Source organism: Xenopus tropicalis, chromosome 5 (genome assembly GCF_000004195.4).
Source record: "Xenopus tropicalis strain Nigerian chromosome 5, UCB_Xtro_10.0, whole genome shotgun sequence".
Classification (NCBI taxonomy): Eukaryota; Metazoa; Chordata; class Amphibia; order Anura; family Pipidae; genus Xenopus; species Xenopus tropicalis.
In genome coordinates this window covers 46,769,210-46,794,512 of record NC_030681.2, presented here as the reverse complement: position 1 = coordinate 46,794,512, position 25,303 = coordinate 46,769,210, and the positions used below count along the sequence as shown (strand labels likewise).

General features: G+C 38.9%; 1 protein-coding gene across 2 annotated transcripts in view; it reads right to left on the bottom strand.

The window, feature by feature from the left end:
* The window catches only part of rasgrp3 (RAS guanyl releasing protein 3), a 51,646-nt gene that overhangs the window by 22,921 nt on the left and 3,422 nt on the right, over nucleotides 1-25,303 (bottom strand). For both annotated transcript variants that reach the window (XM_031902401.1, XM_012963796.2), the window contains exons 2-9: nucleotides 13,091-13,259; nucleotides 11,100-11,202; nucleotides 10,351-10,413; nucleotides 9,303-9,434; nucleotides 5,431-5,578; nucleotides 4,239-4,412; nucleotides 2,222-2,338; nucleotides 1,068-1,343 (exon numbers count right to left, since the gene is read on the bottom strand). In XM_031902401.1, the coding sequence (XP_031758261.1) occupies nucleotides 1,068-1,343; nucleotides 2,222-2,338; nucleotides 4,239-4,412; nucleotides 5,431-5,578; nucleotides 9,303-9,434; nucleotides 10,351-10,413; nucleotides 11,100-11,202; nucleotides 13,091-13,160 (1,083 nt within the window). In that variant the 5' untranslated portion in view covers nucleotides 13,161-13,259. The remainder of the gene's footprint in view (nucleotides 1-1,067; nucleotides 1,344-2,221; nucleotides 2,339-4,238; nucleotides 4,413-5,430; nucleotides 5,579-9,302; nucleotides 9,435-10,350; nucleotides 10,414-11,099; nucleotides 11,203-13,090; nucleotides 13,260-25,303) is intronic.

Below are 25,303 nucleotides of genomic sequence, written 5' to 3'. Positions count from 1 at the left end.
TGTGTGCTCAGGTGTCAGGGGGTGGTTTAGGTGTAGTCTTAAGGTCCCCATACACTATAAGATCCGCTTGCTTGGCGATGTCGCCAAGCGAGCTGATCTTTACCCGATATCCCCACCTACGTGTGGGTGATATCGGGTAGGAAGTTGCTTTAAAAAAAAATAATCCGATCGTTTGGCCCTGGGGCCAAACGATCGGATTACAGTTGCGGCCATGGGGCAGTCGGTTCGGGGACCGCATCAACGAGCCAATGCGGTCCCCGATCCGACTGGATTTTCTAACCTGGCCGATCGATATCTGGCCAATTTCAGACCAGATATCGGTTGGCCAGGCCACTCGTTTCTTCCCATACACGGGCCGATTAGCTGCCGAATCGGTCCAAGGGACCAATATCGGCAGCTTCTATCGGCCCGTGTATGGGGGCCTTTAGGTCTTGAAATGTATTATACAGAAGGGGAACCAGTTTACAGTATTTTAAAAGATTTGCAAAGTAAATCCTACCTGCTAAATGTTTATCGTAGGTAACAAGATCAGGTGTAAACTTTGTTAAGTCATAATAGTAGGATATGTGGCCCAAAATAAAGTAAACTTTGTAACAAATAGCTCTTGATAATGTTTGCTTTTAGAATCCACTTTTTGTGCATTCAAGGAAGATAACTAGAGAATGAATTATTCTCATTGATAAATTATTCTTTATAAACCTTTTGAAAATGTGAAACTCAAAGGTTTACAATTAAGCATCCCTATAAAAGCTAGAGAATTGCGCCAATATATTATGGCTCATGCAAATATTTAGCAACATGGCTGCAAATAGAAAGGAATTGGTGATTGAAGTAAAAGACTGAATTATTTCCTGGTTAAGGGGGGAAATAGCTATTATTTATATACCTGTTAAGTTAAAATGATATAAATTTTAATAATCAAGATAGCCTTCTTTACATCTTTTGCCTTTTTGACAATTTTACAAGAAGACACAGACATGAAACAGCTTACATTCACATCTAAAACTGCATATAAAATGAATGTGTTGTCAGACAAAATGACAGGCATACATTAATGAAAGGCATACCGTTAATAGATTGATCAAATCCATGCTGGTCTCTAGGTGGTGAGAAGCACTCTGAAGGGAAACCAGTTCATTAAGGGTTACATACAGCTGCTGCATTTTAGCAATGTTCACTTTATTGTCATCTATCCAGTCAGGGAAAATGACATGCACAGCAATTAAGTCTTTCAGGTGAACCCCCAAAATAGGAATTTTAAATCCTTCGCATTCGGCAAATGCTTTTCGATAGTTGCAGTAGTTTCCATTAGATGAGACGAGCTCAGTCATTTCATTCCAGACCTGCAAACACCAAGACAAAATGGTGATAACTGATATATTCAGGTTTCATTGGTTGGCTTTTTTAAATTACGTTTCAACAGTGGAGAATTGTGAAATATTGGGAGCAGTGAATAGAGGAAGCTGACCTGCGGACAGGGGGGCCCAGACCATGGGGTCTACTTTCTTTATTGTTGCATAAAAACAGCGCAGGGGTGAATAAGGGGGGTGGGCCAGGAATGGTTGGCTACTCCGTGCCATGCCCCTCCAAATATATTTTTGGTTGGGTGGCCCGGTGCAAAGTAGTTAAACCACTGATTGGGAGAGCACTATTATTATATATAAAGTTTAGCAGAGGCAGTTCTCAGTATTGTATAGTAGCAATGATAAGTAGCTCCATGTGTGTTCAGCCTTAGAGATTTAGCCTCCCAAATCTTCAGAATTATCTGCCTATGAATTGAAAGTAAGATTCTAAAAAAGGTACCATTTTTCAAAAAGAAATGGTATTGATATCCCTCAAACATCTTCACTTTAAAGCCAATGAATGTTGTGAAAATCCAAAATATGTATTAAAGGAAGTGAAATAAAGCCAACAATTAAGTTCTGGTGTAAAATTTTACTATAAATACATTGATTAGCTGTCTACAATGAATGATTCCTGCAACCATAAAACATGGTGCTAATTCAAGCATAGGAATTAAAACTATATACATACATATTTAGAGTAATTAGAGTAAATGTCTGCATTTGTTTGGAAGAAGATTTAGGTGTTGCTCTGAGGTTTTTTTTCAATAGTATTAAATACTGAAGTTATTAATATGGTGAATCCTCTGTTCAGTTGGATAACCAATGCAATGGCCGAATGTAACTAATGCACATACACCCAGTTACATGTTCTTTACCTTTGTGACATCTGCACAGAGATGGGCGTGAGTATCCTTGAGACGTGATATGGAACTGTGGCTTAGTCCACCGACCACAGACATCAGTGTATTGAAATTCTGGAGCTGAAGTAATTTCTGAAATGCAACCAAAAATATGTTGAGTAAATCACACATTAACGTGAATCACAAATGAGTTTTGTTTAAAGATTAGAATGTACTGTATTGTTCTGATTAAAGAGTTTATTAGAGGAGGATTTGCTCTTGTTGGTATTATTGATCCAAACTTGGGCATTTAATCACTTAGGCCTTTATCATAGTATAATATATATTGCACAATGCACAAAATGTTTCCCAGGTTTGTGCAATGCTGTGGGCAGGGTTTGATCATAGATCATAGAATTTATCAATATGTTGTCCATTCATAGGGTGTATGCTGCACAATATTAGGGGGCTGCCATTTTGATGAAATCTTTATGAGCAAACAGATGAAAACATAGTAATTTCCCATAAATTGATTTAAATATAACTATACAAACATTGTACTGTTAGCATTCTTTTTTCATCAGATACTACACTGTTTTAATGCAAATTTTAGAGTGTGAGAGAAAACTCACACAGATACAAGCAGAACATATAAACTCTTTGCAGATCATGTCCAAGCTGGAATGAAATGCAAAACTATAGCACTTATAAAGTTGGAACCCATAGCTGGTATGCTCCCAGCCAGGGACCAGGGCAGGCCTTTGCTATGAGACATGGGCATGACTACAGTATGGGGCCCATTCATGAAAGCACAGATTTTGTGTGGTTAAAAGCACCATTGCGAAAATTGCATGAAAATTCTTTTCACAAAAATTTTGTGGTTGCAATCCGAAAGTCACGAAAATTTCGGATCCAAACAATCGCAAATGGCACGATAACCTTTCTGGCTTTGAAACTTAAATGTATGATTTTGGAAGCCTTCCATAGGACTCAATGGCACTCTACAGATCCAACCTCTGGACAAAAGATACCATGATACAAGGTCACGATACCAAAGCTTGAATGAATTTCAAAATGGCCGTAGTCTTTGCGAAAAATACGACTTTTTTGGGGAAGTTAACGAAAACCACTAAAAAGTTGTGTAATTTTAACAATATTATTGTGGTCATTACTAAAAGTTCTATAAATTAGAAAAAATTCAATTTTTTCTGAAAAAAATGTGTGCTTTCATGAATGGGCCCCCTAAATGTTCTTTCTCTCTGTCTCTCAGTACAAGCCTCCAATACCCCTTTCATATGCAGAGGCACTGGCAGAGTGTTGTTAATAGTTGTGGGGAATCTCCTCTGTACACAACTCTCCCTCACCCCTCTGTCATGTTCATATACAGTGTATGAGCTTCTCTCAGCTATCTCACAACTGCTTATCAGGTTCTCACTAACCTGTCCACTCACTCCAATTCCCTAACTGACGCACACTGACTTGGGGCCTCTTCCCCAAAAACTCACTCCTCGTTTGGACACAGGCTGTCCTTGCTAGCTCTCCTATTTATCTTTCACTACTAAAGTGAGCTGATCAAAATCTCCTCTCTATATTCCACTTGGTCTGGTCTCAGTATTGTCTGCCTCCTTGTAGATGCCTAGCTGAGGCGCCTCTTTATAGGCTCCTGAAGATGAATCCCCTCCTACAGGTCAACCTTATGGGTTGGTGCTACCTCGGGGACAAACTAACACTTGAAATAATTTATATTTCACCTCCTTACACGTTGAAAGGTAGAAGTTCTCCCCACTGAGCCACTATGCTACCCTGAATTCAAGTAGTGGCATTAAATGCTTAATATCCATATTTTTCACTCATATCCATATTTCTGGACTCAACATAGTATAATATAAAATAATGTAAATTAGCCATAAGTTTAACTTCTTAAGCAGTAGCAGTCAGCCATTTAAGTGACTAAATCAAGAAGTGCTTTGGTTAATTTGTAACAGATATAGTTATATTAGAAATATACTTGGAACAGAAAATAGGAGCTTCTTGGGGAAAGATTATTGTTTACCTGTGCAATATAAATATATTTGGTTATAACTTGTGCTCTTTGCTGTGGGCTTTGTTTGCTGAGTACCATAAGTTGCACCCATTTAGAGATCCCATTAAATAAAGCGATCGATCTTTCCAAGGTTGGATTGTCCTCTAGGCACCCATGGATGACGTAGCTTTGGTAATCTGTAAACTGGTTAATATAGTAAAACTGTAACATTGTAAAGAAGGCTGAAAAAGCAACATCAGTCTATCACGTTTGAGGACAAATATAGAACCTGACACCTTTCTCACTATTTATCAAAAGGTGTTGTGCATTGCAAGTCAGTTTTTTCCATGCTAACAGTGAATAAACAGCTGTATTCTGTGTGTGGGAGAGTGATACTTGCACCTTCTATAATAAATAAATAAATACCTAGATAGGGGTTATAATACAATGACTACGTTTTGTTTAGCAAAAAAGAAAATATATGATAAGGCTGATGCCACACAGGGCTGAGAATCACCATGTCTCCATCTTTGTTGAATTTCCCAAGGCTCTTTACAGTCATTTAGACTTGGAGCGCACTTTGGGAAAACAGAAAATTTTACATTGGCGCATGCGAGAATGCAAAGCCAAAAAATGTGCAAGGGAGCCTTGGTAAATACTACAAATGGCAGCACAGTGCTTAGTGAGTACAAATGAAGACTGGTGGGCTTGTTCAGTTAAAAAGTGCACCACATCTGGGGTTTACTCACTAAGCACTACACCATGCTTGTAGTATTTTGCAAGACTCCTTTGCATTGTTTGTGTGCAAGCATATGAGCACTTTTGTAAAAGTTAGCTATATTATACATTGGGGGTGCCTAACATATTGGCAGCTAACAGTGTATTAACTTTTCCTTTAAATAATGCCACTCTCTTATAGTTTACTTTCAATTAAAGGGATATAGCACTCCCTTGCTTTAAAACTAAAGCAATAGTAGAGAATGTGTACTTCAGACATCAGCTGGTTCTTGGGAAAAGCAGTTAAGCAAAAAACAGATGGACACACAGGAGTTTAGTCTTAGATTATACATTGAAGCACTGGGCATTATGTGAGATTATATTATCTTATGTTTAACAAATAGAATGGTTGGTTAAGTAATTTAAATATCATGTTCATGTATCATGTTCATACAATAAAAGCAGATCATCATTTTTTTTTCCAGAAGAACACACATTTACTTACAGATATCCTTCTAAAGGCCTTATATTCTAGAAATGTTAGGTGCTCTGCCAACTCAATGGGCTCCAGATGGTCAAACAGAAGACAAACCTTTCCCTTCTTTGATGTTTTTTTCCTCTGTGTGACTCTTCTCATCCAGTCATATGATGGGCTGTAACAAAGGAGACAGCATTCACTGGCACCACATCTTGCTGGACTTGTCTAGTAATTTATAAATGTGCATTTGTTTCTTTAAACAGTTCCTACCCTTGTCATGGATCTTGAAGCAATAGATGTAAACAGCAGAAAGAAGAATGAAAAAATTGTTTATTGCTAATGCAAAATATAATTGCGCAGGTATAGTCGGTAATGGCTTATACAGTGGTGTGAAAAACTATTTGCCCCCTTCCTGATTTCTTATTCTTTTGCATGTTTGTCACACAAAATGTTTCTGCTCATCAAACACATTTAACTATTAGTCAAAGATAACATAATTGAACACAAAATGCAGTTTTTAAATGAAGGTTTACGTTATTAAGGGAGAAAAAAAACTCCAAATCTACATGGCCCTGTGTGAAAAAGTGATTGCCCCCCTTGTTAAACAATAACGTAACTGTGGTTTATCACACTTGAGTTCCATTTTGTGTAGTCACCCCCAGGCCTGATTACTGCCACACCTGTTTCAATCAAGAAATCACTTAAGTAGGAGCTACCTGACACAGAGAAGTAGACCAAAAGCACCTCAAAAGCTAGACATCATGCCAAGATCCAAAGAAATTCAGGAACAAATGAGAACAAAAGTAATTGAGATCTATCAGTCTGGTAAAGGTTATAAAGCCATTTCTAAAGCTTTGGGACTTCAGCGAACCACAGTGAGAGCCATTATCCACAAATGGCAAAAACATGGAACAGTGGTGAACCTTCCCAGGAGTGGCCGGCCGACCAAAATTACCCCAAGAGCGCAGAGACAACTCATCCAAGAGGCCACAAAAGACCCCAGGACAACATCTAAAGAACTGCAGGCCTCACTTGCCTCAGTTAAGGTCAGTGTTCACGACTCCACCATAAGAAAGAGACTGGGCAAAAACGGCCTGCATGGCAGATTTCCAAGGCGCAAACCACTTTTAAGCAAAAAGAACATTAAGGCTCATCTCAATTTTGCTAAAAAAACATCTCAATGATTGCCAAGACTTTTGGGAAAATACCTTGTGGACCGACGAGACAAAAGTTGAACTTTTTGGAAGGTGCGTGTCCCGTTACATCTGGCGTAAAAGTAACACAGCATTTCAGAAAAAGAACATCATACCAACAGTAAAATATGGTGGTGGTAGCGTGATGGTCTGGGGTTGTTTTGCTGCTTCAGGACCTGGAAGGCTTGCTGTGATAGATGGAACCATGAATTCTACTGTCTACCAAAAAATCCTGAAGGAGAATGTCCGGCCATCTGTTCGTCAACTCAAGCTGAATCGATCTTGGGTGCTGCAGCAGGACAATGACCCAAAACACACCAGCAAATCCACCTCTGAATGGCTGAAGAAAAACAAAATGAAGACTTTGGAGTGGCCTAGTCAAAGTCCTGACCTGAATCCTATTGAGATGTTGTGGCATGACCTTAAAAAGGCGGTTCATGCTAGAAAACCCTCAAATAAAGCTGAATTACAACAATTCTGCAAAGATGAGTGGGCCAAAATTCCTCCAGAGCGCTGTAAAAGACTTGTTGCAAGTTATCGCAAACGCTTGATTGCAGTTATTGCTGCTAAGGGTGGCCCAACCAGTTATTAGGTTCAGGGGGCAATTACTTTTTCACACAGGGCCATGTAGGTTTGGATTTTTTTTCTCCCTAAATAATAAAAACCCTCATTTAAAAACTGCATTTTGTGTTTACTTGTGTTATCTTTGACTAATAGTTAAATGTGTTTGATGATCAGAAACATTTTGTGTGACAAACATGCAAAAGAATAAGAAATCAGGAAGGGGGCAAATAGTTTTTCACACCACTGTATATAAATTACCATTGGGATGCAAGGCTGTGTATTAACGCCATTCATTAAAAGTAGTTACATCCAAAAATGCTCCTTACACTTCCACACTGTTACGCTAAGCAAGCCTAATGACACTGGGGAACCCCAGAGCCACCTTGAATGTGGTTGTATCTCCAGGGGTCTCTTGGCCTTAATTATGTTTGCATTGTGCCAGAAAAAAAACCCTGCATTATGGGTAAAAAAACATCTGAATCCAAAATTGCACTTACTGCACTACGCTTGTGGTCGTAAATGAACCCTCTTATTCTCTTGGTCACAACAATGATAAATTAAAGGGCCAGAAAACTACCTTGTTCAATATGAGTTCAGTGAATACGGTTTGTGCTGAACATACTTTTTGCCTATTGTTTTATCATCATGAAAAATCTATGCTTTCTTTTGTTTCTTGAACTAAACAGGGAGACTGACACTACTCCATGTGAGGCAGATAATTAGATTACTGGTGAATTGTACTACACAAAGGTCTGAGCCTTGGGCAGAAAAGGTTGAGGGGAAGCAAGCCACCCACTGGCTACATCTCCACTTGGGAACTAGGTGGGAGGTTATGACAGCCGTTTGAATCTCTCACCCATCCAGTCCCAAGTGGAAGTGATCAGGCCGAACAGCAGGTTGGTGAGAGGATTGCGAGTGGCGGAGGGAAGGCAGGGGTAGGGGTGCGAGTGTGGGGGGCAGGTTCAAGCGGTGGGGCCTAGGGGTGCAAAATCTTTAAATCCAGACCTGATTATCTTGCAAGGACCAATCATGGAGCGCTTCTATTTCCATGTTTAGCTCAAGAAATTACAAAACCATAGATTTTTCATAATAATAGGCAAAAAGTATCTTCAGCACAAGCCCTATTCATAGAACATATGATAAACAAGGGAGCAAAAAGATAGTTTTACTAAGTGAGATGTTTTTCCATCTCTCTTCCCCATGTTGCACTTATCAAATGAGCTGATTAAGTGGTTGCCACTGTACAAACACATTCATGCAATGTCACCAAACAAGAAGAAATCAGTTCCCCAGTTTAACGGCACTGCTAAGTACAAAGCACACATCCGTGCAGTTAAATTGACCTTGTACTCATCAATGGTTTTCTAAAAATAAACAGAGAAGTGCTGACGGGACATCTTGTGAAATGCACTGCTGGCAAGATCCCACAACAGGCCACTGTAGGTTTCACTTTATTAACGCCACATTCGCTTATTAAAACCACATTAAAGCAACGAAAAACACTGGCATCTGTAAGAATTTGCTGATGAAAGTTAGAAAAGTTGTAACTATTTTCAGTATTTTCTTTTTTAAATGTTCTGGATTTATAGCTTTCTGCACATGCAGAGGACCAGACAAGTTGACTGCACGCACTTCTTTTCATATAAAGGCTGGTATAGCCCCCACCAGCATGTGTGCCTAACTTTACATTTCATACATTGATTGGTGGTGCACTTTACATCACTCAATAATAAACTTTTATATGAATCACTGCAGAATGATAAAATCTAATACAAGTATGGGATGCCTTATCCAGAAACATGTTATCCAGAAAGCTCCAAATTACAGAGGCCATCTTCTTTAGACTCCATTTTAAGCAAATAAATCTAATTTTTAAATATAATTTTCTCTTTCTTTTTAATAATAAAACAGTGCCCTATACTTGATTCCAACTAAAATTAAACTAATACTTATTAGAGGCAAAACAGTCTTATTGGGTTTATTTCATGTTAAAATTATTTTATAGTATGGAGATCCAAATTACAGGAAGATCCCTTATCCAGAATATCCCTGGTTTTGAGCATTCTGGATAACAGGTCCCATACCTGTAATATATAGGAAAAGCAGAAGTCAGTAAAAAGAAACAGTATGCGATTGACTCACATGGTAGAGATGTCTATTAGACTGATATGTTCTTCATTTCCCAGTTTGCATGCTAGCTCTCTGAACTCTTCCATCAGTCGAATCAAGCCCAAATCCAAATTGAATTCTGCAGGGAACTCTAAAATCCAGTATCTAAAATGGTCATTAGCAAGGCAACAAATTTCAGTAAGAAAAGTAAAAGAATTAGACTGACATGTTGATTAAACAATTCAACCCTAATATAGGAACTAGTGATGAGCCATCTGTCCTGTTTCTCTCCCACCAAAAGAGCACAACTTTTTTAATGCGACCGCAACCTTTTTGGTCCAGTTGTGACTTTTTTACCATGACCTTACTTGGCAAATTTTCTAATTTTTGATGCAGCAAACTTTTTGGCGGCAGTTTGTGTTGCCTAGGGCACCCAGCGTGCTTGGCCCAGCACTGTGTAGGATCTCATGCTAGAAACACTGGTTGAATTCCCTTTGGCAACTCCTTGTGGACTTGGTCCACTTGGTGTCCGACCTTGCTTAGTGGACCTATAATGGCTATGATCCCACACCCTACCCCACCTAAAAAGCCTCTATATACATTTTTTTTGACTTCCTGTGGTGACCCAGTATAGAAAAAAATTAAATAATTGAGCATCTTTGATTCTGGAAGTAGTTCTTATTCATTTAACATCTGTGATGATTTCTGGTACTAACTATGTTTACTTGTCAGCTAACTTGCACTAAAAAATAGGACCCAGCACCATTAAATATTTTCTATTAAATGGCTAGTGGTAGATCAATGTTGTGCTTAAGCTCACAGGTCAAAGGTACCTTCTGTATGTACAGGTGCCAATTACATAATTGGGCCCCCCTTAGAAAGAAGATGAACTGAGAGATATGGGAATTATTTTTCCACAGGGAATTGAATTGATACAATCACTCTGCACTCTAAATCTAAGAATCAAAATCATTGCTGTCAGGGCTTTAGTTGGTGATAATGATAAATAATTACTGATAATTACTTAAAACATAAATATTGTTAAATAATGCATATTTAATAATATATGTACAGAAATTACCTTATGAAATAGCATGTCTTCAAACGATGTTCATTGCAGTGCTCTCCACTGGCATTGCGATAGGTATAAACAGAGTTAAAGAAATGTTGCAAACTTTCCCCCATATGTAATAAAAGGTTTGCCCAATAAGATGCTTGTTTTGAAACAGATGACCAGTAAAGGCTACATACTATCTGATTGCTACAGGTAATTAGATCAGTAGCTTTCATTTACTTTTCATCCATCTTTACCTTCCACTATTTTGTCTTAGTGGCAAAAAGCTGTTTTTTTGTGAACTTTGGGTAACTTTTCTTTTGCTTCATTTCCTGCTGGTAATCTGTTTGCCAACTTGCACTGATATAATGGACATGTCCCTGTATATTCCCTTAACCAATATTGTAATTATTTATGGTGCCCAGGGAATAGCATAACATGCAGTGCAGAACTCATATATGTATGGTACAGGAATCATAATGTTTTAAATGAAATCTCATCATCAACAAGCCCAACATGGTCCTCAACCAATAACATTTGTCAGTTAATATCTGCCATAGATAATATACCCCCCCCCCAAAAACAAACTTACATACAGGTAAATATAGAGCAGTGGAATTTAACTCTGCTAAGCTCTTTTTTATCTTTTGATATATTTGCCTCATTGATGGGATAATTTATAAAAAAGTAAATAAAACCTTTAAGTACTGTATCTTTTATCAATATTTAATAAAATGCTGATTTAGTTAGAATGAACATGCTTGCACAAAGGATATATTGAAAGAAGTTTTCCAGCAAGTTCAGTAGAAGGCAAATACCATCGGTGCATTAACAAGACAATGCGGGGTAACTGGTTGCTGTCAACATTCCCTTTCTCATCTGAAAAAAAAAATAGGTATCATATTATTATCACTGATTTATAGATCCCCAGCAAGTTGTGTAGTGAAGAACAATAGCATTATAACAAATCTGCAAGCGGATTTAAACACACTTGCATAAAAAGATTATAGAATTAAGATGGAGCTGCAAAACACTGCTCATTAAAGCTTTTACAGCAAAACCTTCTTTTTATATCCCCTGATTTTCAGTTTTCCCTCTTTTACACCATTTTTGCAGCCCTAATGCAAAATGTATTTCTCTGATTTGATATTTCCACTGAAAATGTGAAATCAAATGGCAGAGGTGGGGGTCAACTGTACACCTAGGGGCCCATTCATTAAAAAATCGCGGTCATCGTGCTTTAATGAATGGGCCCCTAGGTGTACAGTCGACCCCCTCCCCCCATTTGATTTTACATTTTCAGTGGTTTAGAACTTTTCGTAATGACCACGAAAATATTGTTAAAATTACGCAACTTTTTCACATTTTGCATTAATTTGCACAAAAAAAGCCGTATTTTTCGCAATGACTACGAATATTTCAGAATTTCAGCCAGGTTGGAGCCTCAGAGTGCCATTGAGTCCTATGGAAGGCTTCCAAAATCATGCACTGAAGTTTAAAAGTCGGAAAGGTTTCTTTCTCGATCGTTCGGATACGAAAATTTCATAACTTTCGGATCGCAACCACAATATTTTCGTACGACCACGACTAGAATTTTCTCACAATTTACGCACATCAGAAATTATCGTGGTTGCTACAAAATTTTTCCAATCATGCTTTTAACAATCCGAATTTCGTGCTTTAATGAATGGGCCCCATAATATGTTGAAAATTGTAAAGTATTACCCTGTTTGTTCAATTATGTCAACTAATGCATGCTGAGCTATATGCCTCTAAACTAATGGCTGTCTTAGGGAAAGTATACCAGCCATTGTGAGTGTATAGCAAAATTTTTATAATTAACCTACCTCACCATAACCATACTGATTGATATATCAATAATTCAGTCTTAGGTTGTCTTCCCAAAAATAATTAAAAAAAAATAATTAATAAACAAGCTGACAAGATTTTGAAATATGACTATAGTAAACACTTAAACATATATCTGAAATATTTCAAAATATGTTTTTTGATTATATGAATGTTTTTTTTAAGATATTAATACCTGCAATTTAGAATAAATCAATGTCTATTCTTAATAAGGTAATTGATGTTTCTTAGGGCAGCTGGAATATTAAGAACCATGTTTTTAAGAACAATCTATATGATATTGATGACCACAATTCAAAATAAATCCATTTCTTGAGGTTATTTATAAGGTTTCATTAGGTTAGGCTCAAGGGAAATTCGCATATCAGAAATGATAAGACATAAAAAGAACCCCATATGGACCAAAGCCTTTTGGAATTGTGCCATTGACTTTCATATAATTGCTGCCCCATCCTGATACGAAAAAGAATTTAAAAAATTTAATATGAGAAAGTAATATGGAGAGGCCAATTTAGCAAAATTTTAATAAGGGAAAAAGAAACAAAGTGTCACACATACACCAAAAGAATAGGGCCAGGGTTGGACTGGGGGGTGAAGAGCCCACCAGGGCTGCTGCTCCAGGGGCTCCACACCCACCAAGGTGCCCCCTCCAGCCTGGGCCACAGGGACCCACCGGGTTTTTTCCCAGGGCCCCACCAGCCCAGTCCGACCCTAAATAGGGTGCACACACCACTTGCACGCTGAACACCGGAAATGACGCCAGACAGACTTGGAAAATATTCTGGCAATTTTTCAAATTTTTTTCTTCAATAGATACCAACTATACAAGATGTGTGTGAGAAATGCTTGAGCCTGATTTATGATAAATAACCCAATCCAAAAATTATGAAAAACATACCAAATATTCCAATACATGTGTATAGAAGTTCATCCAGCGAAGCTGCCTTTTTGAAAGTAGCGGATCCCATTTTTGTTCCTTCATCAATGATTTATGTTTGCTCTCCAAAATATCATAGCGGAGAAAAATACGTCTTTGTGTAGGACTTGCAATTTAAGCAAAATAGGTGCTGTGAAGAAAGAAAGTGGCATTAGTGAGGATTTATAAAGCTCTTCTTTTTATATTGTATGTAGAAATATTATTTGGATATTATTGGATTGGAATGAAATACTATTGGATGAAAAATACTATAATGAAATACTATTGGATGATCACTTTTCAGGGTCAGATATTGATTTGAAAAAATGCAGCTACTGAACAATAAGATGGAGAAGATTTCTTTAAAATATTTGTCAGGCACAGCAAAACTATTGTTTCCATTAAACAAAATGAAGTGTGTACATGTGCGTTATGAAAGATCTGGTCCATTTGTAATATACCAAAGGGGTTTTTAAATCCTTTTAGTTCAGGGGATCTCCATAGATTTTACATTCCAGTCAGCTCATTGATCTATGCCCCACTGACCCTCAGGTTAGAGATGGAAATTTCTCTTTTTTTAAAAAATGGAAAAGTTAAGGATGGGGAAGAACTGTGGAAACTCTATGGGGCAGATTTATCAAATCACGAGTTCGAATCCCGACTGGGAAAAATTCGGATGGGAAAAGAAAATTTCTGAAGATCGCAAATATCACGAAAATGCTTACGAAAAAATCGTATTAGTCACGATAATATCGTATTGGCGATCCGAAAGTCACGAAATTTTCCTACTGAACAATTGTAAACAGTGGTAAAACCTTTCTGATTTTTTCGTGCAAGCGTAAGAAAAAGTCGTGCGGACACCCGAGAAATTCGGTGAAAATACGCTCGGAGCGTTCGTGCCTTTGTAAATGTGCCCCTATGTTTTGCTTTCCATGCTAACATAAACAACATACATGATCATACATATAATCACAACATATAATTCATACATGAAAAGAGAAAATGATGAAGAAATATCTGTTCACATATTGCTATTAAAACTTTAGGGGTCATTTATGACACCAGGTGCAGTGCTAATGCCAGGGCTGCCATCAGAAATCATGGGGCCCTGCAACAACAACAATATTATCAGCTTCCCCCCCCAGGAGCCTAGTGCATAACCAAAACACATATTGGTGGCCAGGAGCCCTAATGGTCCCAGGTTCACCATTAAAGAAAGAAACCTATCTCTAATATACATTAAAAATCCATACTGTATTTATATAAAAAACTCAATTGCTTGCCTGTAATTCCTCGTTTCACTCCACTAGCTCTGATTACCACAAAAAGCTAGCTGAATTACTCTGAAACCATCACCACTAACCAAATTCTGGTTGTTTCTGACCAAGTTTAGCTTTAGTGAGAAGCAAAGGCTGAAACAACCCCATGCGCTGCAGCACTGATCGATTCACTGTAGTACAGCCAGCAGCCGCCTAGGGATTTGTGCGATCAGTATCAGAGCTAGTGGAGCGAAGGGGGAAATCGCAGGCAAAGATTTTTATTTTTTTTAAAAAATATATTATAAAAAATGTATATTAGAAATAGTTGTCTTTTTTTTCAAAATGTTTTATTGTTTTTCCAAATAATAAATTAAAAATAATGAAATTGACAAGGCTAGCAAAGATCGGCTGTTGTAGTGTTGTTACATTATTTTAAGCATCATTTTGTCATTACAGCTAGTAACAAGCAATGTCGTAGCATTGGCAAATAAGAAAGCATCACAACTTGTCAGTAGCACATAAAATAAGACCAATAAATATAAAAATGAAGAATGGAGAACCTGGAACCATAAGGGTTCTTAGATTTAGACTTTACTTTCCCTTTAAATAATGTTCTGCAACTCCCACTCTCTAATCACTTGGGGCCCTGCAGTGCAGTACTCGGATTAACCAGGCCCCCCCCCTGCTGTCAATGAGCTGCAGACTTGGGAAGGGAGCGGGAGGGCAGGAGCTCTGGTGCCGGCATGTTTTTCCCCTACTCAGCTTTTCCTACTGCAAATTTGTCACAGAAGTTTTAGTCCTGGAAGAGCTGCACAGGGATTGGATGGGTGAAGTTTGAACTTCCCCTCCAGTCCATCCAATCCCTGTGTGGCTTTACTTGGACCTAACTTCACTGACAAATGAGTGTGGTGAAAGCTGTGTAGGAGAAAGAAGACCCATGGGGTCTGGGACAACTGCCCCCCCCCCACCCCGATGGGGGTCCTGGCTAGAGCATTAAAAGGGGGGCACTTATATACCCCCTGATGGCTGCGCTTTGTCCTGTCTTAAGATAATGTGCAAGTCTGCAGGTACTTGTTCTCTGAAACAGAGCACAGAGGCCTGTGGCTGTTTGTAGAATGCCCCATGCAGTGACCAAAGGTCATTTGCGCAGTGCCCGGGGTATTGTAAATGAGCCCTCTTATATCCTAGAGCAGAGCTGGACGCAGTGGAATAGATTTGGCCCTTAAAGGGGATATAAAGGCAAAAACCAATATTGCATGTACTGCTTGTAAATCTAAAAAGGAGCATATTTGCAAAATAGTTCAATTAGAATCCTTTCATGGCTGGCCAGCCAGAAACAAACAGCGCTCCTCTGCATTCTGAAGGGCAGGGAAGCACAGCAGGGTTGTTTAATCTGTTTATTGTTGAGGCTAATCTCAGTGAGAAACAACCCTGCTCTGCTTACCTGCCCTTCGGAATGCAGAGCTGCGCTGTTCGATTCTGGCCAGCCGGCCATGAAAGGATTCCTTTGCGAGGCTTCAGGAGACTTTTCCCCCACACTGTGACGGGATGTACAGTGAACAGTGAAGTGGACAAAGCAGTTGCAGAGGTTCACGTCCCTAAGATTTATTAACCAGGGCATGATACCTAGGGGCCCATTCACTAAAGGCCGAATTTATGGTGCTTAAAATCACAATATGGAAAAAATTAACCACAATCATTTCTGATGTTCTAAAATGTCACGAAAATGGTTTTAGCGGTCATACGAAAATATTGTAATTGCCTTCTGAAAGTCACAAAATTTTCGGATCCGAAAGTTCATAAACGGCACAAAAGCCTTTCTGGCTTTGAAACCTTCAATGTATGATTTTGGAAGCCTTCCATAGGACTCAATGGCACTCAACAGATCCAACCTGAGAAAAGATAGTCACGATACCAAAGCTTGAATGAATTCCGAAACGTTCATCGTCTTCGCGAAAAGTACAACTTTTTTGTGTAAGTTAAAGAAAACCACGAATAGTTGAGGAATTTTAACGAAATTATCACGGACAAAATAGGAATTTATCTCATAAATACTTAATCGGGGTTTAGTAAATGGCCCCCTAGTGTTAAGTATTGTTTTCATTGCTAGCACTTAAATGTCTTTATTAAGGCTTACCATTTCTATGCAGCCAGGTATAAGAGCTAGGGATACAATTGTTAGGGTGACTCCCAGGTGTACATTAGGGGCAAAATTCTGCATTTTGTTATTTGCAAATATTTTTGTAAAACTGCTGAAAACATTTGCAGTGAAACAAATGACCACAGACTCCAATGTATTCTATACAGAAAAGGTCCCTGTGGAAAAAGTTGCTACGATAAACATCCATAGTCTCAAATGTAATTACAATAAAACAGCCATTAAAGGAGAAGGAAAGACATTTTGCCATTTTACTGCCAATAGATTTGCCACATTAGTGCCACCTAGAATGCTATATTTATTCTGCAGAAAACTTTATCATACCTGAGTAAAGAGCCCTAGAAGCTTTCTCTGATTGCAGCTGCCATTTTAGCTTGGTCTTCATAGCTTCCTGTTTGCAGCTTAGCCCTTATAGCTCAGATTACACATTCCTAAAGGTAGGGTAAGTGAATTTTATAAATTCTTATTGGAGGGGGGAGCAGGAGAAGGGAGAGAGGAGAGAACTGCGCAGACTCTGGCCCTGGGAATGAAGGATTTTTCTAAGAGAGGAAGTCAGATACCCTTAGAGCATGTTTAAAAAAAGGAAACAAGAAATCCTGTGTTTCTTTTGATATTTGGTATTTACATAGACCTTTCTGATAAAGCTTACTTAGTTTTTACCTTTCCTTCTCCTTTAACTTAAATTTGTCTATCAAATTTTCACCATTTCGGGAATTTTCTTACAGCTTCACTAATTTTTCAATAAAATGGGACAAAATTGGAAGCTTATCACTAAAAAAGATAAAAACTATACCCCACAAATTTTAATTCTGTAATGTATTTGAAAGGGTATAGCCACAAGACTGGTATACATAAGCATTGTCTTCCTTTTGGATTGCCAGGCCACATGCTGTTATAGTCTGCTTTTTGCACCCATAGGTTAATTAACATGGATTCTTAACCTATAGATCCCCATTCAGTGAGACTAATAAGGCCTGTATCCAGTGCCCTAGATACTGTAATGTTCTGTATAAATATATCCATGTTGCAGTGGCGGGTAGGAATAAGGGGAAGTGCTAAAACATTAAAAATAACTTTGCCACATTCCTGTGATAGCATTACATAAAATAAAAATAGCTGGATAGCAGGTTATTCAGTTTTCCTTATTAGTAGATGCAGCAGTAGTTATCCCACATGATTTTACAGGATATGCCAGACAGATTTTCTAAGATGAATGAATAAAATTGAATAAATTGTTGTAGTTGAGGTGGTTTTGAGACAAATTCATGTTGTTTAGCCCTCTTAATCAAATTTGCCACTAATCATTTTATAATATATGTCTGGATTATTCAGAAAGTATAATTTGGGATAGATACGTAATATTTCAAATGACATTGCTGGGATTCTTCATTTGACAGTTAACACATTTGGAGGTCATGTTTAAAGGAGAACTAAATCCCCCTGGGTAGAAGAGCCCCACTCAACTACCTCCATTGCCCCCCTCACCTCTCCCACAATCTATTTAATAGAAAAGTGCCCCTATTTGAACAACTGAAATAAAAATGCAGCGCAGGACAGCGGAGATTGCAGGCACCATTTTCACTCCCTTTCGATCTTCTTTGTGTCTCTTCGCTGACACGGAGCCTGAAGATATATGGGCAGTTGGAGCTAGTGCAGAATCAGCTTTAACCTTGGCCTTGGCTGTTGGAGTAGCAGTACACAGTTCAACATTACTTGGTAAAACAAACATTTTGTATGGTAAAATCAAAGAGAAATGATATATATATCCTGGTGGGCCCCAGTGCAGGATCTGCAGGGAGGATGACTACATGGCCGGAGGTACACAGAAAGTATGTGCGCAGGAGGGGTGGCACTGGATCATGATGGGGGGTTACAGACCTCAGTAGCAGGTTTTTGGGGCCCTGTGCTATGCATTTGCACTGGGTATGGGGAACCTTGACAGAAGGGGAGGGGTTGTTGAGATAAGGTTTCAGTGGGCCCAGAAATACTGATAATGGTTATTAGCACCTTAAGCCTGACATATGGGGGGGGCAATTATGAAGACCCCCATACTGATGTGCAAGAGTCCTGGGTCTGGCTGTGCTCTGCACCTCATGCTAAAAGTGATGAGTACAGCATTGGGGACCCATGCCAGCCCTCTTCTAACAGCACTGCTACAAACATGGCGCAGCTGGAAAACTACATTTTTCCTATAAAAAAGACATATGCAATGCCACAAGTGGTGTAAAATAGTGGCAGAATTACATAATGTATAAAATACGCCATAAATAAGCCATTTTTTTTACAAAGCTATATAAATATGGCCCTGAAGGTACAGTTTAACATTTTGACAAATCTTATTGTACAAATTATAATACTCTGACACACTGCTGCCAGGAGAAAGGTTCCAAGGATAAAATAGTACAAGGAGCTTTTTTACCAAGCCTAAGAAAGGAGAATTGTAACCGCTATTCTGCAGGCATACAATCTTAGTACAATTGCTTTATGTAAAATATTTAGCTTATGTCATTAGAAGGGATTTGGCCGGTCGCCTACGTCTTTCCATGTTTAATGTTCTCCGGTTAATACCTAAGTTGCACTTTTGTTTTTGTTTTTGTCCAAGCTGAAAGAGCTTCAAGTTAGTGGTTTCCTGTTTTTGTAGCATTATGCAGATTACATTTATTTTTAGATAAGTAGTATCCCAGCTTGACGTTTTACAAATCCATTATTTCAGGTGCACACTATTAAAGGAGAACTAAACCCAAAAAATGAATATGGTTAAAAATGCCATATTTTATATACTAAACAGACTGCACTAGCCAAAAGTCTCAGCACCTCTGTAGCAGTGATGATATAGGTCTTTACAGTTGTCACAGAAGCTCCTCATCTTGGATTCTGTTAGAACATTTCACATGCTCAGTGAGCTCCAAGCAGCTGTGGAGAAGCTAAACTTAGGGGTTGTTGCAAACTATCAGAGCTGCCATGTTATGTGAATCCTAATGAATCTAATGAACTAATCATCCTTATACTGTTATATTTATATTCTATATATACAGTATATTGTGAGTGGGTCCCTAAGCTCAGTAAGTGACAGCAGCACAGAGCATGTGCAGTGAATCAGCAGAAAAGAAGATGGGGAGCTACTGCCCATCTTTGGAGGGCTGTGGTTGCCTTGGGCTGGTACAGAAGCCCAAAACATAATGTACAACACGTCAAGCCTATTCTTTAGTTAAGCTTTAGTTCTCCTTTAAAGGTCTAAAATATTTTTTTAAAGGAGAGCTAAAGCCTAACTAAAGAAGTAGGTTAGAAATGTTGTACATTAGGTTTTAGCTTCTGTACAAGCCCAAGGCAACCGCAGCCCTTTACCAGGGAAGATCTGTGCCCCCAAAGATGCCCCAGTAGCTCCTCATCTTCTTTTCTGCTGATTCCCTGCACATGCTCTGTGCTGCTGTCACTTACTGAGCTTAGGGACTGACTCACAATATACGGCATATATAGGATATAAATATCACAGTATAAGGCTGATTACTGCATGGCAGCTCTGAAACCAGTGCAATTAGAATCAGACCTTAATCATCAGCCCGTTAGGATCAGCTTATATGACAGACAAACATAATTTCCTTTGCTTGATAATTTCCGACGATCCCTAAGCTCAGCTTCTCAACAGCTGCTCAGATCGCACTGAGCATGTGAGTGTCACAGACACTTCTAACAGAAGTGTCCAGTAGGTTCAATATGGTCACCCCCTGTGACAACTTTAAAGAACTGGATTATTACTACTAAAGAGATGTTGAACCTTTAGGCTGGTTCAAGTTAATTATATAAAATATGGCATGTCTAGCCATATTCATTTTTAGGGTTTAGTTCTCCTTTAAGTTCTGACTAGCTATATAGAGTGAGAGATAGAAACTATAAATATTAAACGAACTATATTGCCCAAATAACCATTCTCTGGGAGCATTAGCTTTCAGCCTGACCTGTAACAATTGACTACAATTGCAAATAGTAATAACAATACAAGTGGATGTTGTCTATTTGCAAAAGCAATTACTCAATAAATTCCACTTGGCAATTCCATTAAAAATAAGTGCTGCATTTGGAGGAATGTCATGTGCAGGTTGACCATGAAAGATACCATGTTGTAAAGCGCTGCGTAAGTTGATGGCGCTATATAAATAATTATAATAATAATAATCATTTTAACCTTTATCAACCTGTTGTGTGAGTTGCCATGTATTCAGGCTATACTTACAGTAGCTTCATTTCAACTCCTCTCCATTACTACAGGCATGCCAATGTCTGAGATCAAACTCAATACATTCAAATCTCAGCATTAGCATTGCTCCCAACAATCTCAGCATGCTGTACTTCAAAGGATGTGTTCCAATCTATTAGGTTATTCATGCTGCTCATCAATATATTAGAAGGCACTAGGACTATCCCATGATCCTTTGCTGTGATCTTAACTAACAAGATCTCAACCCTGCCCTTGGTAAAAGAACGTAGTGCATTACAATTTTTACATATCAAAAAATACTAAACATTTAACATTTTCTCAATATGTTTATTAATAATAATAATGAATGTACTTAATGTTAAAATGCATTTTGTGCTTATAAGTCTTATCCTTATTCAGATGTCACTTACATGTTGTTATACATTATCACTTTATTTTCTAAATTGCTTTGGGATATGTTACATATACTATAATAAATAAATGTGTATATAGTTACATAAACAGCTCTGGAACCTTTAACATAGAGAAAATCTTCTCTCGTTCCTCCAAGCTACAAAATAATGTTGTGTATCAATGTGCCAATGTTATAGTGCGAGGGCCTGAATATCTGCCATCAGTACCCACTGAATCTCATATAATGTCCACTGCATATAATGTGCTTGCTTTGTAACTATAGACTGCATTCCACTGTATATATATCGTGCCTGGGATGTCAGTGCCCACTGCCTCCTATAAAACTAATTTAAACACATTTAAGCTAACTGATCACAAACACAAATGGATGGAGAACCCCTCACATAAGTGCATGTATGAATACTTTAAGTGCATGTAAGGATACTTTTTAATCCTTCATTTTTACTCAAGCAGCGAATTCACTAAGTCTCACATTAGCTTTAGGTCAGTCTGTGTATGGCCCATCTTTAGCCTCCCCAAACAAAAAAGTCACCCTCCTCCTATCCATAAAAGCTTCAACATACTATATCTTTATTTATTAATACTTGTTTCCTCTTCACATAAACTTTATTGCCAAACACCCATATTAACCTCAAATTCATGGAAAGACCAGACAATGAATAAAGCATATGATACACACTGTGATGCTATGCATGCTACTGATTGGCTGCATAATATAGGGGGGTGGGGTCTGTTAGTCACGTTGATTGGACAGGAACACATTAGATGTCACCCACTGACTTTTTGTGGATTAGATAGTGGAATAAATAAAACAAATACATATACAAATAATGAAATAACATACCTTGGGCAAGTAATTTAATGTACTTACAACTAACTGCAAGGTCTACTGGGCAGGCACTTATTGTCGCTAAGTTCTGTGTACAGTTCTCTAATTAGAAGGGTTGGCTATAGTGGACAGAATAGATTTAACAATGTGCATGAAAGAAAATAATTCTGCCATAAATAAAATGATTTATGGTGTTTATGGAGTATATATGTATAAACATTGCAAACACCATAAATAATATTTAAAACACACAGTAAAAAGAGGGGAAAAATTGAACTACTGGTACAAGCTGCAGTCTGTACCAAAGGGGTGGTACTACATAGTGACTTACTATGGTATCCACACTATGCACAAGATGCAGTGAATATTTTCTTTCTTTCTCTGTGTTGTAAAATTTGTAAAATAAAATGTAATTGTGCATAAACATCTACAAATATGATTTTTTTTTTTAAATAAAAACAGGAAATTGTTGGCAAATGGGAAAAAGATTGAACTTATGCCCCATAAATCTGTCCCATGTGAGTGTTTCTTACTACTACTGATTGTACTGAGTATAAAGAAAGTGTTGTTATTGTACAAAATTGTACCTATATTAGTAAAAAAAGGACACCATAAATAAAGGTCTGAGAGCAGCCACTGCAAGATAAGGTTACTTTACATAATTTGACTATTTATAGGCATTGCCACATTGTCCATAAACTGATAAACTGTAACAACATCTTAAAAAGCTATTTCTGCAACAACTTCTTTTTGACAGCACATTAAACATAAGAGGGCCATGTACACTTTTGTTCTCAAATTTGTAATCACACAGAAAATGTCAAGTTAGAGTAGCATTAAAGATATTTTGGAATAAAACATATGTTTGAGATTGAGAATTTATCCATACCATATAATTGCTAATTGTCATCAAGGGTATTTTTAAACCTGAAACAGAAATGAGGTTGCCCAGATATCATCCAAACAGTCTTAAAATATTTTTCAACAAGTACAACCCTACTTATTTTAGTGTATCCTTAGGGGCACATTTACTAATCCACGAATCCGAATGGGAAAAATTCGAATTGGAAACAAACATTTTGCGACTTTTTCGTATTCTTTGCGATTTTTTCGTCGCCGTTATGACTTTTTCGTAAATTGTCGCGACTTTTTCGTAGCCGTTACGACTTGCGCGAATTGTCGAGACTTTTTCTTAGCCGTCATGATTTGCTCGTATATTGTCGCGACTTTTTCGTATTGAGCGCTCATAAACGGCGGGCAAACCTTTCAGACTTTGCATGATTTTGGAAGCCTCCCATAGGACTCAATGGCACTCTGCAGCTCCAACCTGCCCAAGGAAAGTCTCCCATAGGGCTCAATGGCACTCTGCAGCTCCAACCCGGCCCAAGGAAAGCCTCCCATAGGGCTCAATGGCACTCTGCAGCTCCAACCTGGCCCAAGGAAAGTCTCCCATAGGGCTCAATGGCACTCTGCAGCTCCAACCCGGCCCAAGGAAAGTCTCCCATAGGGCTCAATGGCACTCTGCAGCTCCAACCTGGCCCAAGGAAAGTCTCCCATAGGGCTCAATGGCACTCTGCAGCTCCAACCCGGCCCAAGGAAAGTCTCCCATAGGGCTCAATGGCACTCTGCAGCTCCAACCTGGCCCAAGGAAAGTCTCCCATAGGGCTCAATGGCACTCTGCAGCTCCAACCTGGCCCAAGGAAAGTCTCCCATAGGGCTCAATGGCACTCTGCAGCTCCAACCTGGCCCAAGGAAAGTCTCCCATAGGGCTCAATGGCATTCTGCAGCTCCAACCTGGCCCAAGGCAAGTCTCCCATAGGGCTCAATGGCACTCTGCAGCTCCAACCTGGCCCAAGGAAAGTCTCCCATAGGGCTCAATGGCACTCTGCAGCTCCAACCTGGCCCAAGGAAAGTCTCCCATAGGGCTCAATGGCACTCTGCAGCTCCAACCTGGCCCAAGGAAAGTCTCCCATAGGACTCAATGGCACTCTGCAGCTCCAACCCGGCCCAAGGAAAGTCTCCCATAGGGCTCAATGGCACTCTGCAGCTCCAACCCGGCCCAAGGAAAGTCTCCCATAGGGCTCAATGGCACTCTGCAGCTCCAACCTGGCCCAAGGAAAGTCTCCCATAGGACTCAATGGCGCTCTGCAGCTCCAACCTGCCCAAAGAAAGTCTCCCATAGGACTCAATGGCACTCTGCAGCTCCAACCTGGCCCAAGGAAAGTCAAGATACTGAAGCTTGAATGAATCCGAAACTTTCATACTCGGCGCAACGGCTCCGAAAAAGTCGCGACAATTCACGCAAGTCGTAACGCTACGAAAAAGTCCCGACAATTTACGAAAAAGTCGTAACGGCTATGAAAAAGTCGCGACAATTTACGAAAAAATCGCAAAATACCGATCATTACGAAAAAAACGCATTCGGATGCTTTTCGGACGTTCATGGATTAGTAAATGTGCCCCTTAGTATCACATGCCCTTAAAAATACAGTGAAAGTTAATGCACATAGTAATTCTCATGTTACCAACACTGGGTGCAGACCAAGCAGCCAGGCCACCCACCTTCCCCCCAGATGCAATTTTCACCGTGGATTTGCAGTGGAGTGAGCATCCAGAGGGCCCCGAGCTATGTTTAAGATTTTAACAGTCTTTAAGGCTAATGTACCATGGGACAATGTGATAGATCTCTGCTACCACGGGCAACTAACTGCTCCAAAATGCACAGTTATGCCACCAGCAACAAGAGGAATCGCCAGTGGAAAACCCTACGCATCGCTTCGGTTTTCCAAAGTCGCCTGTAGGGAGAGCAGGAGTTGTTAGGAGCTGAAGGAGATCCTAGCCAAATGTTGGTTCCAAAGAGGTTACTGAACCTGAAAGGATCTGAAATCCACTGCCTATAGGGAATGTCTATAGGGAATGATCTTTGCATGGTTTAGCCCCAAAAACATTTTTGCCAATAATAGTATGAATCAGGAACACAAACTTGGTTTTACTTGTGAGGACACAGTGAAACTTTATTTTTTCCTGTTATTAAATATGCACATTTGATAATAAATTATGACAGAAGGTGCAAAATAATATATGTTACTTTCCCAGTATACCAACCCCTTAGATCAGGGACCCCCTTTTATACCCATGAACCACATTCAATTGTAAAAAAATGTTGAAGAGCAACACAAACATGCAAAAAGTTCCTGGGCTGGGGGTGCCAATTATGGTCTGTTATTGACTATTGGTAGCCTCTATGTGGACTGACAGCCTACAGGAGGTTCAGTTTGTCAGTACACCTGAATTTTATGCAACTAAAAATTCTCTCCAA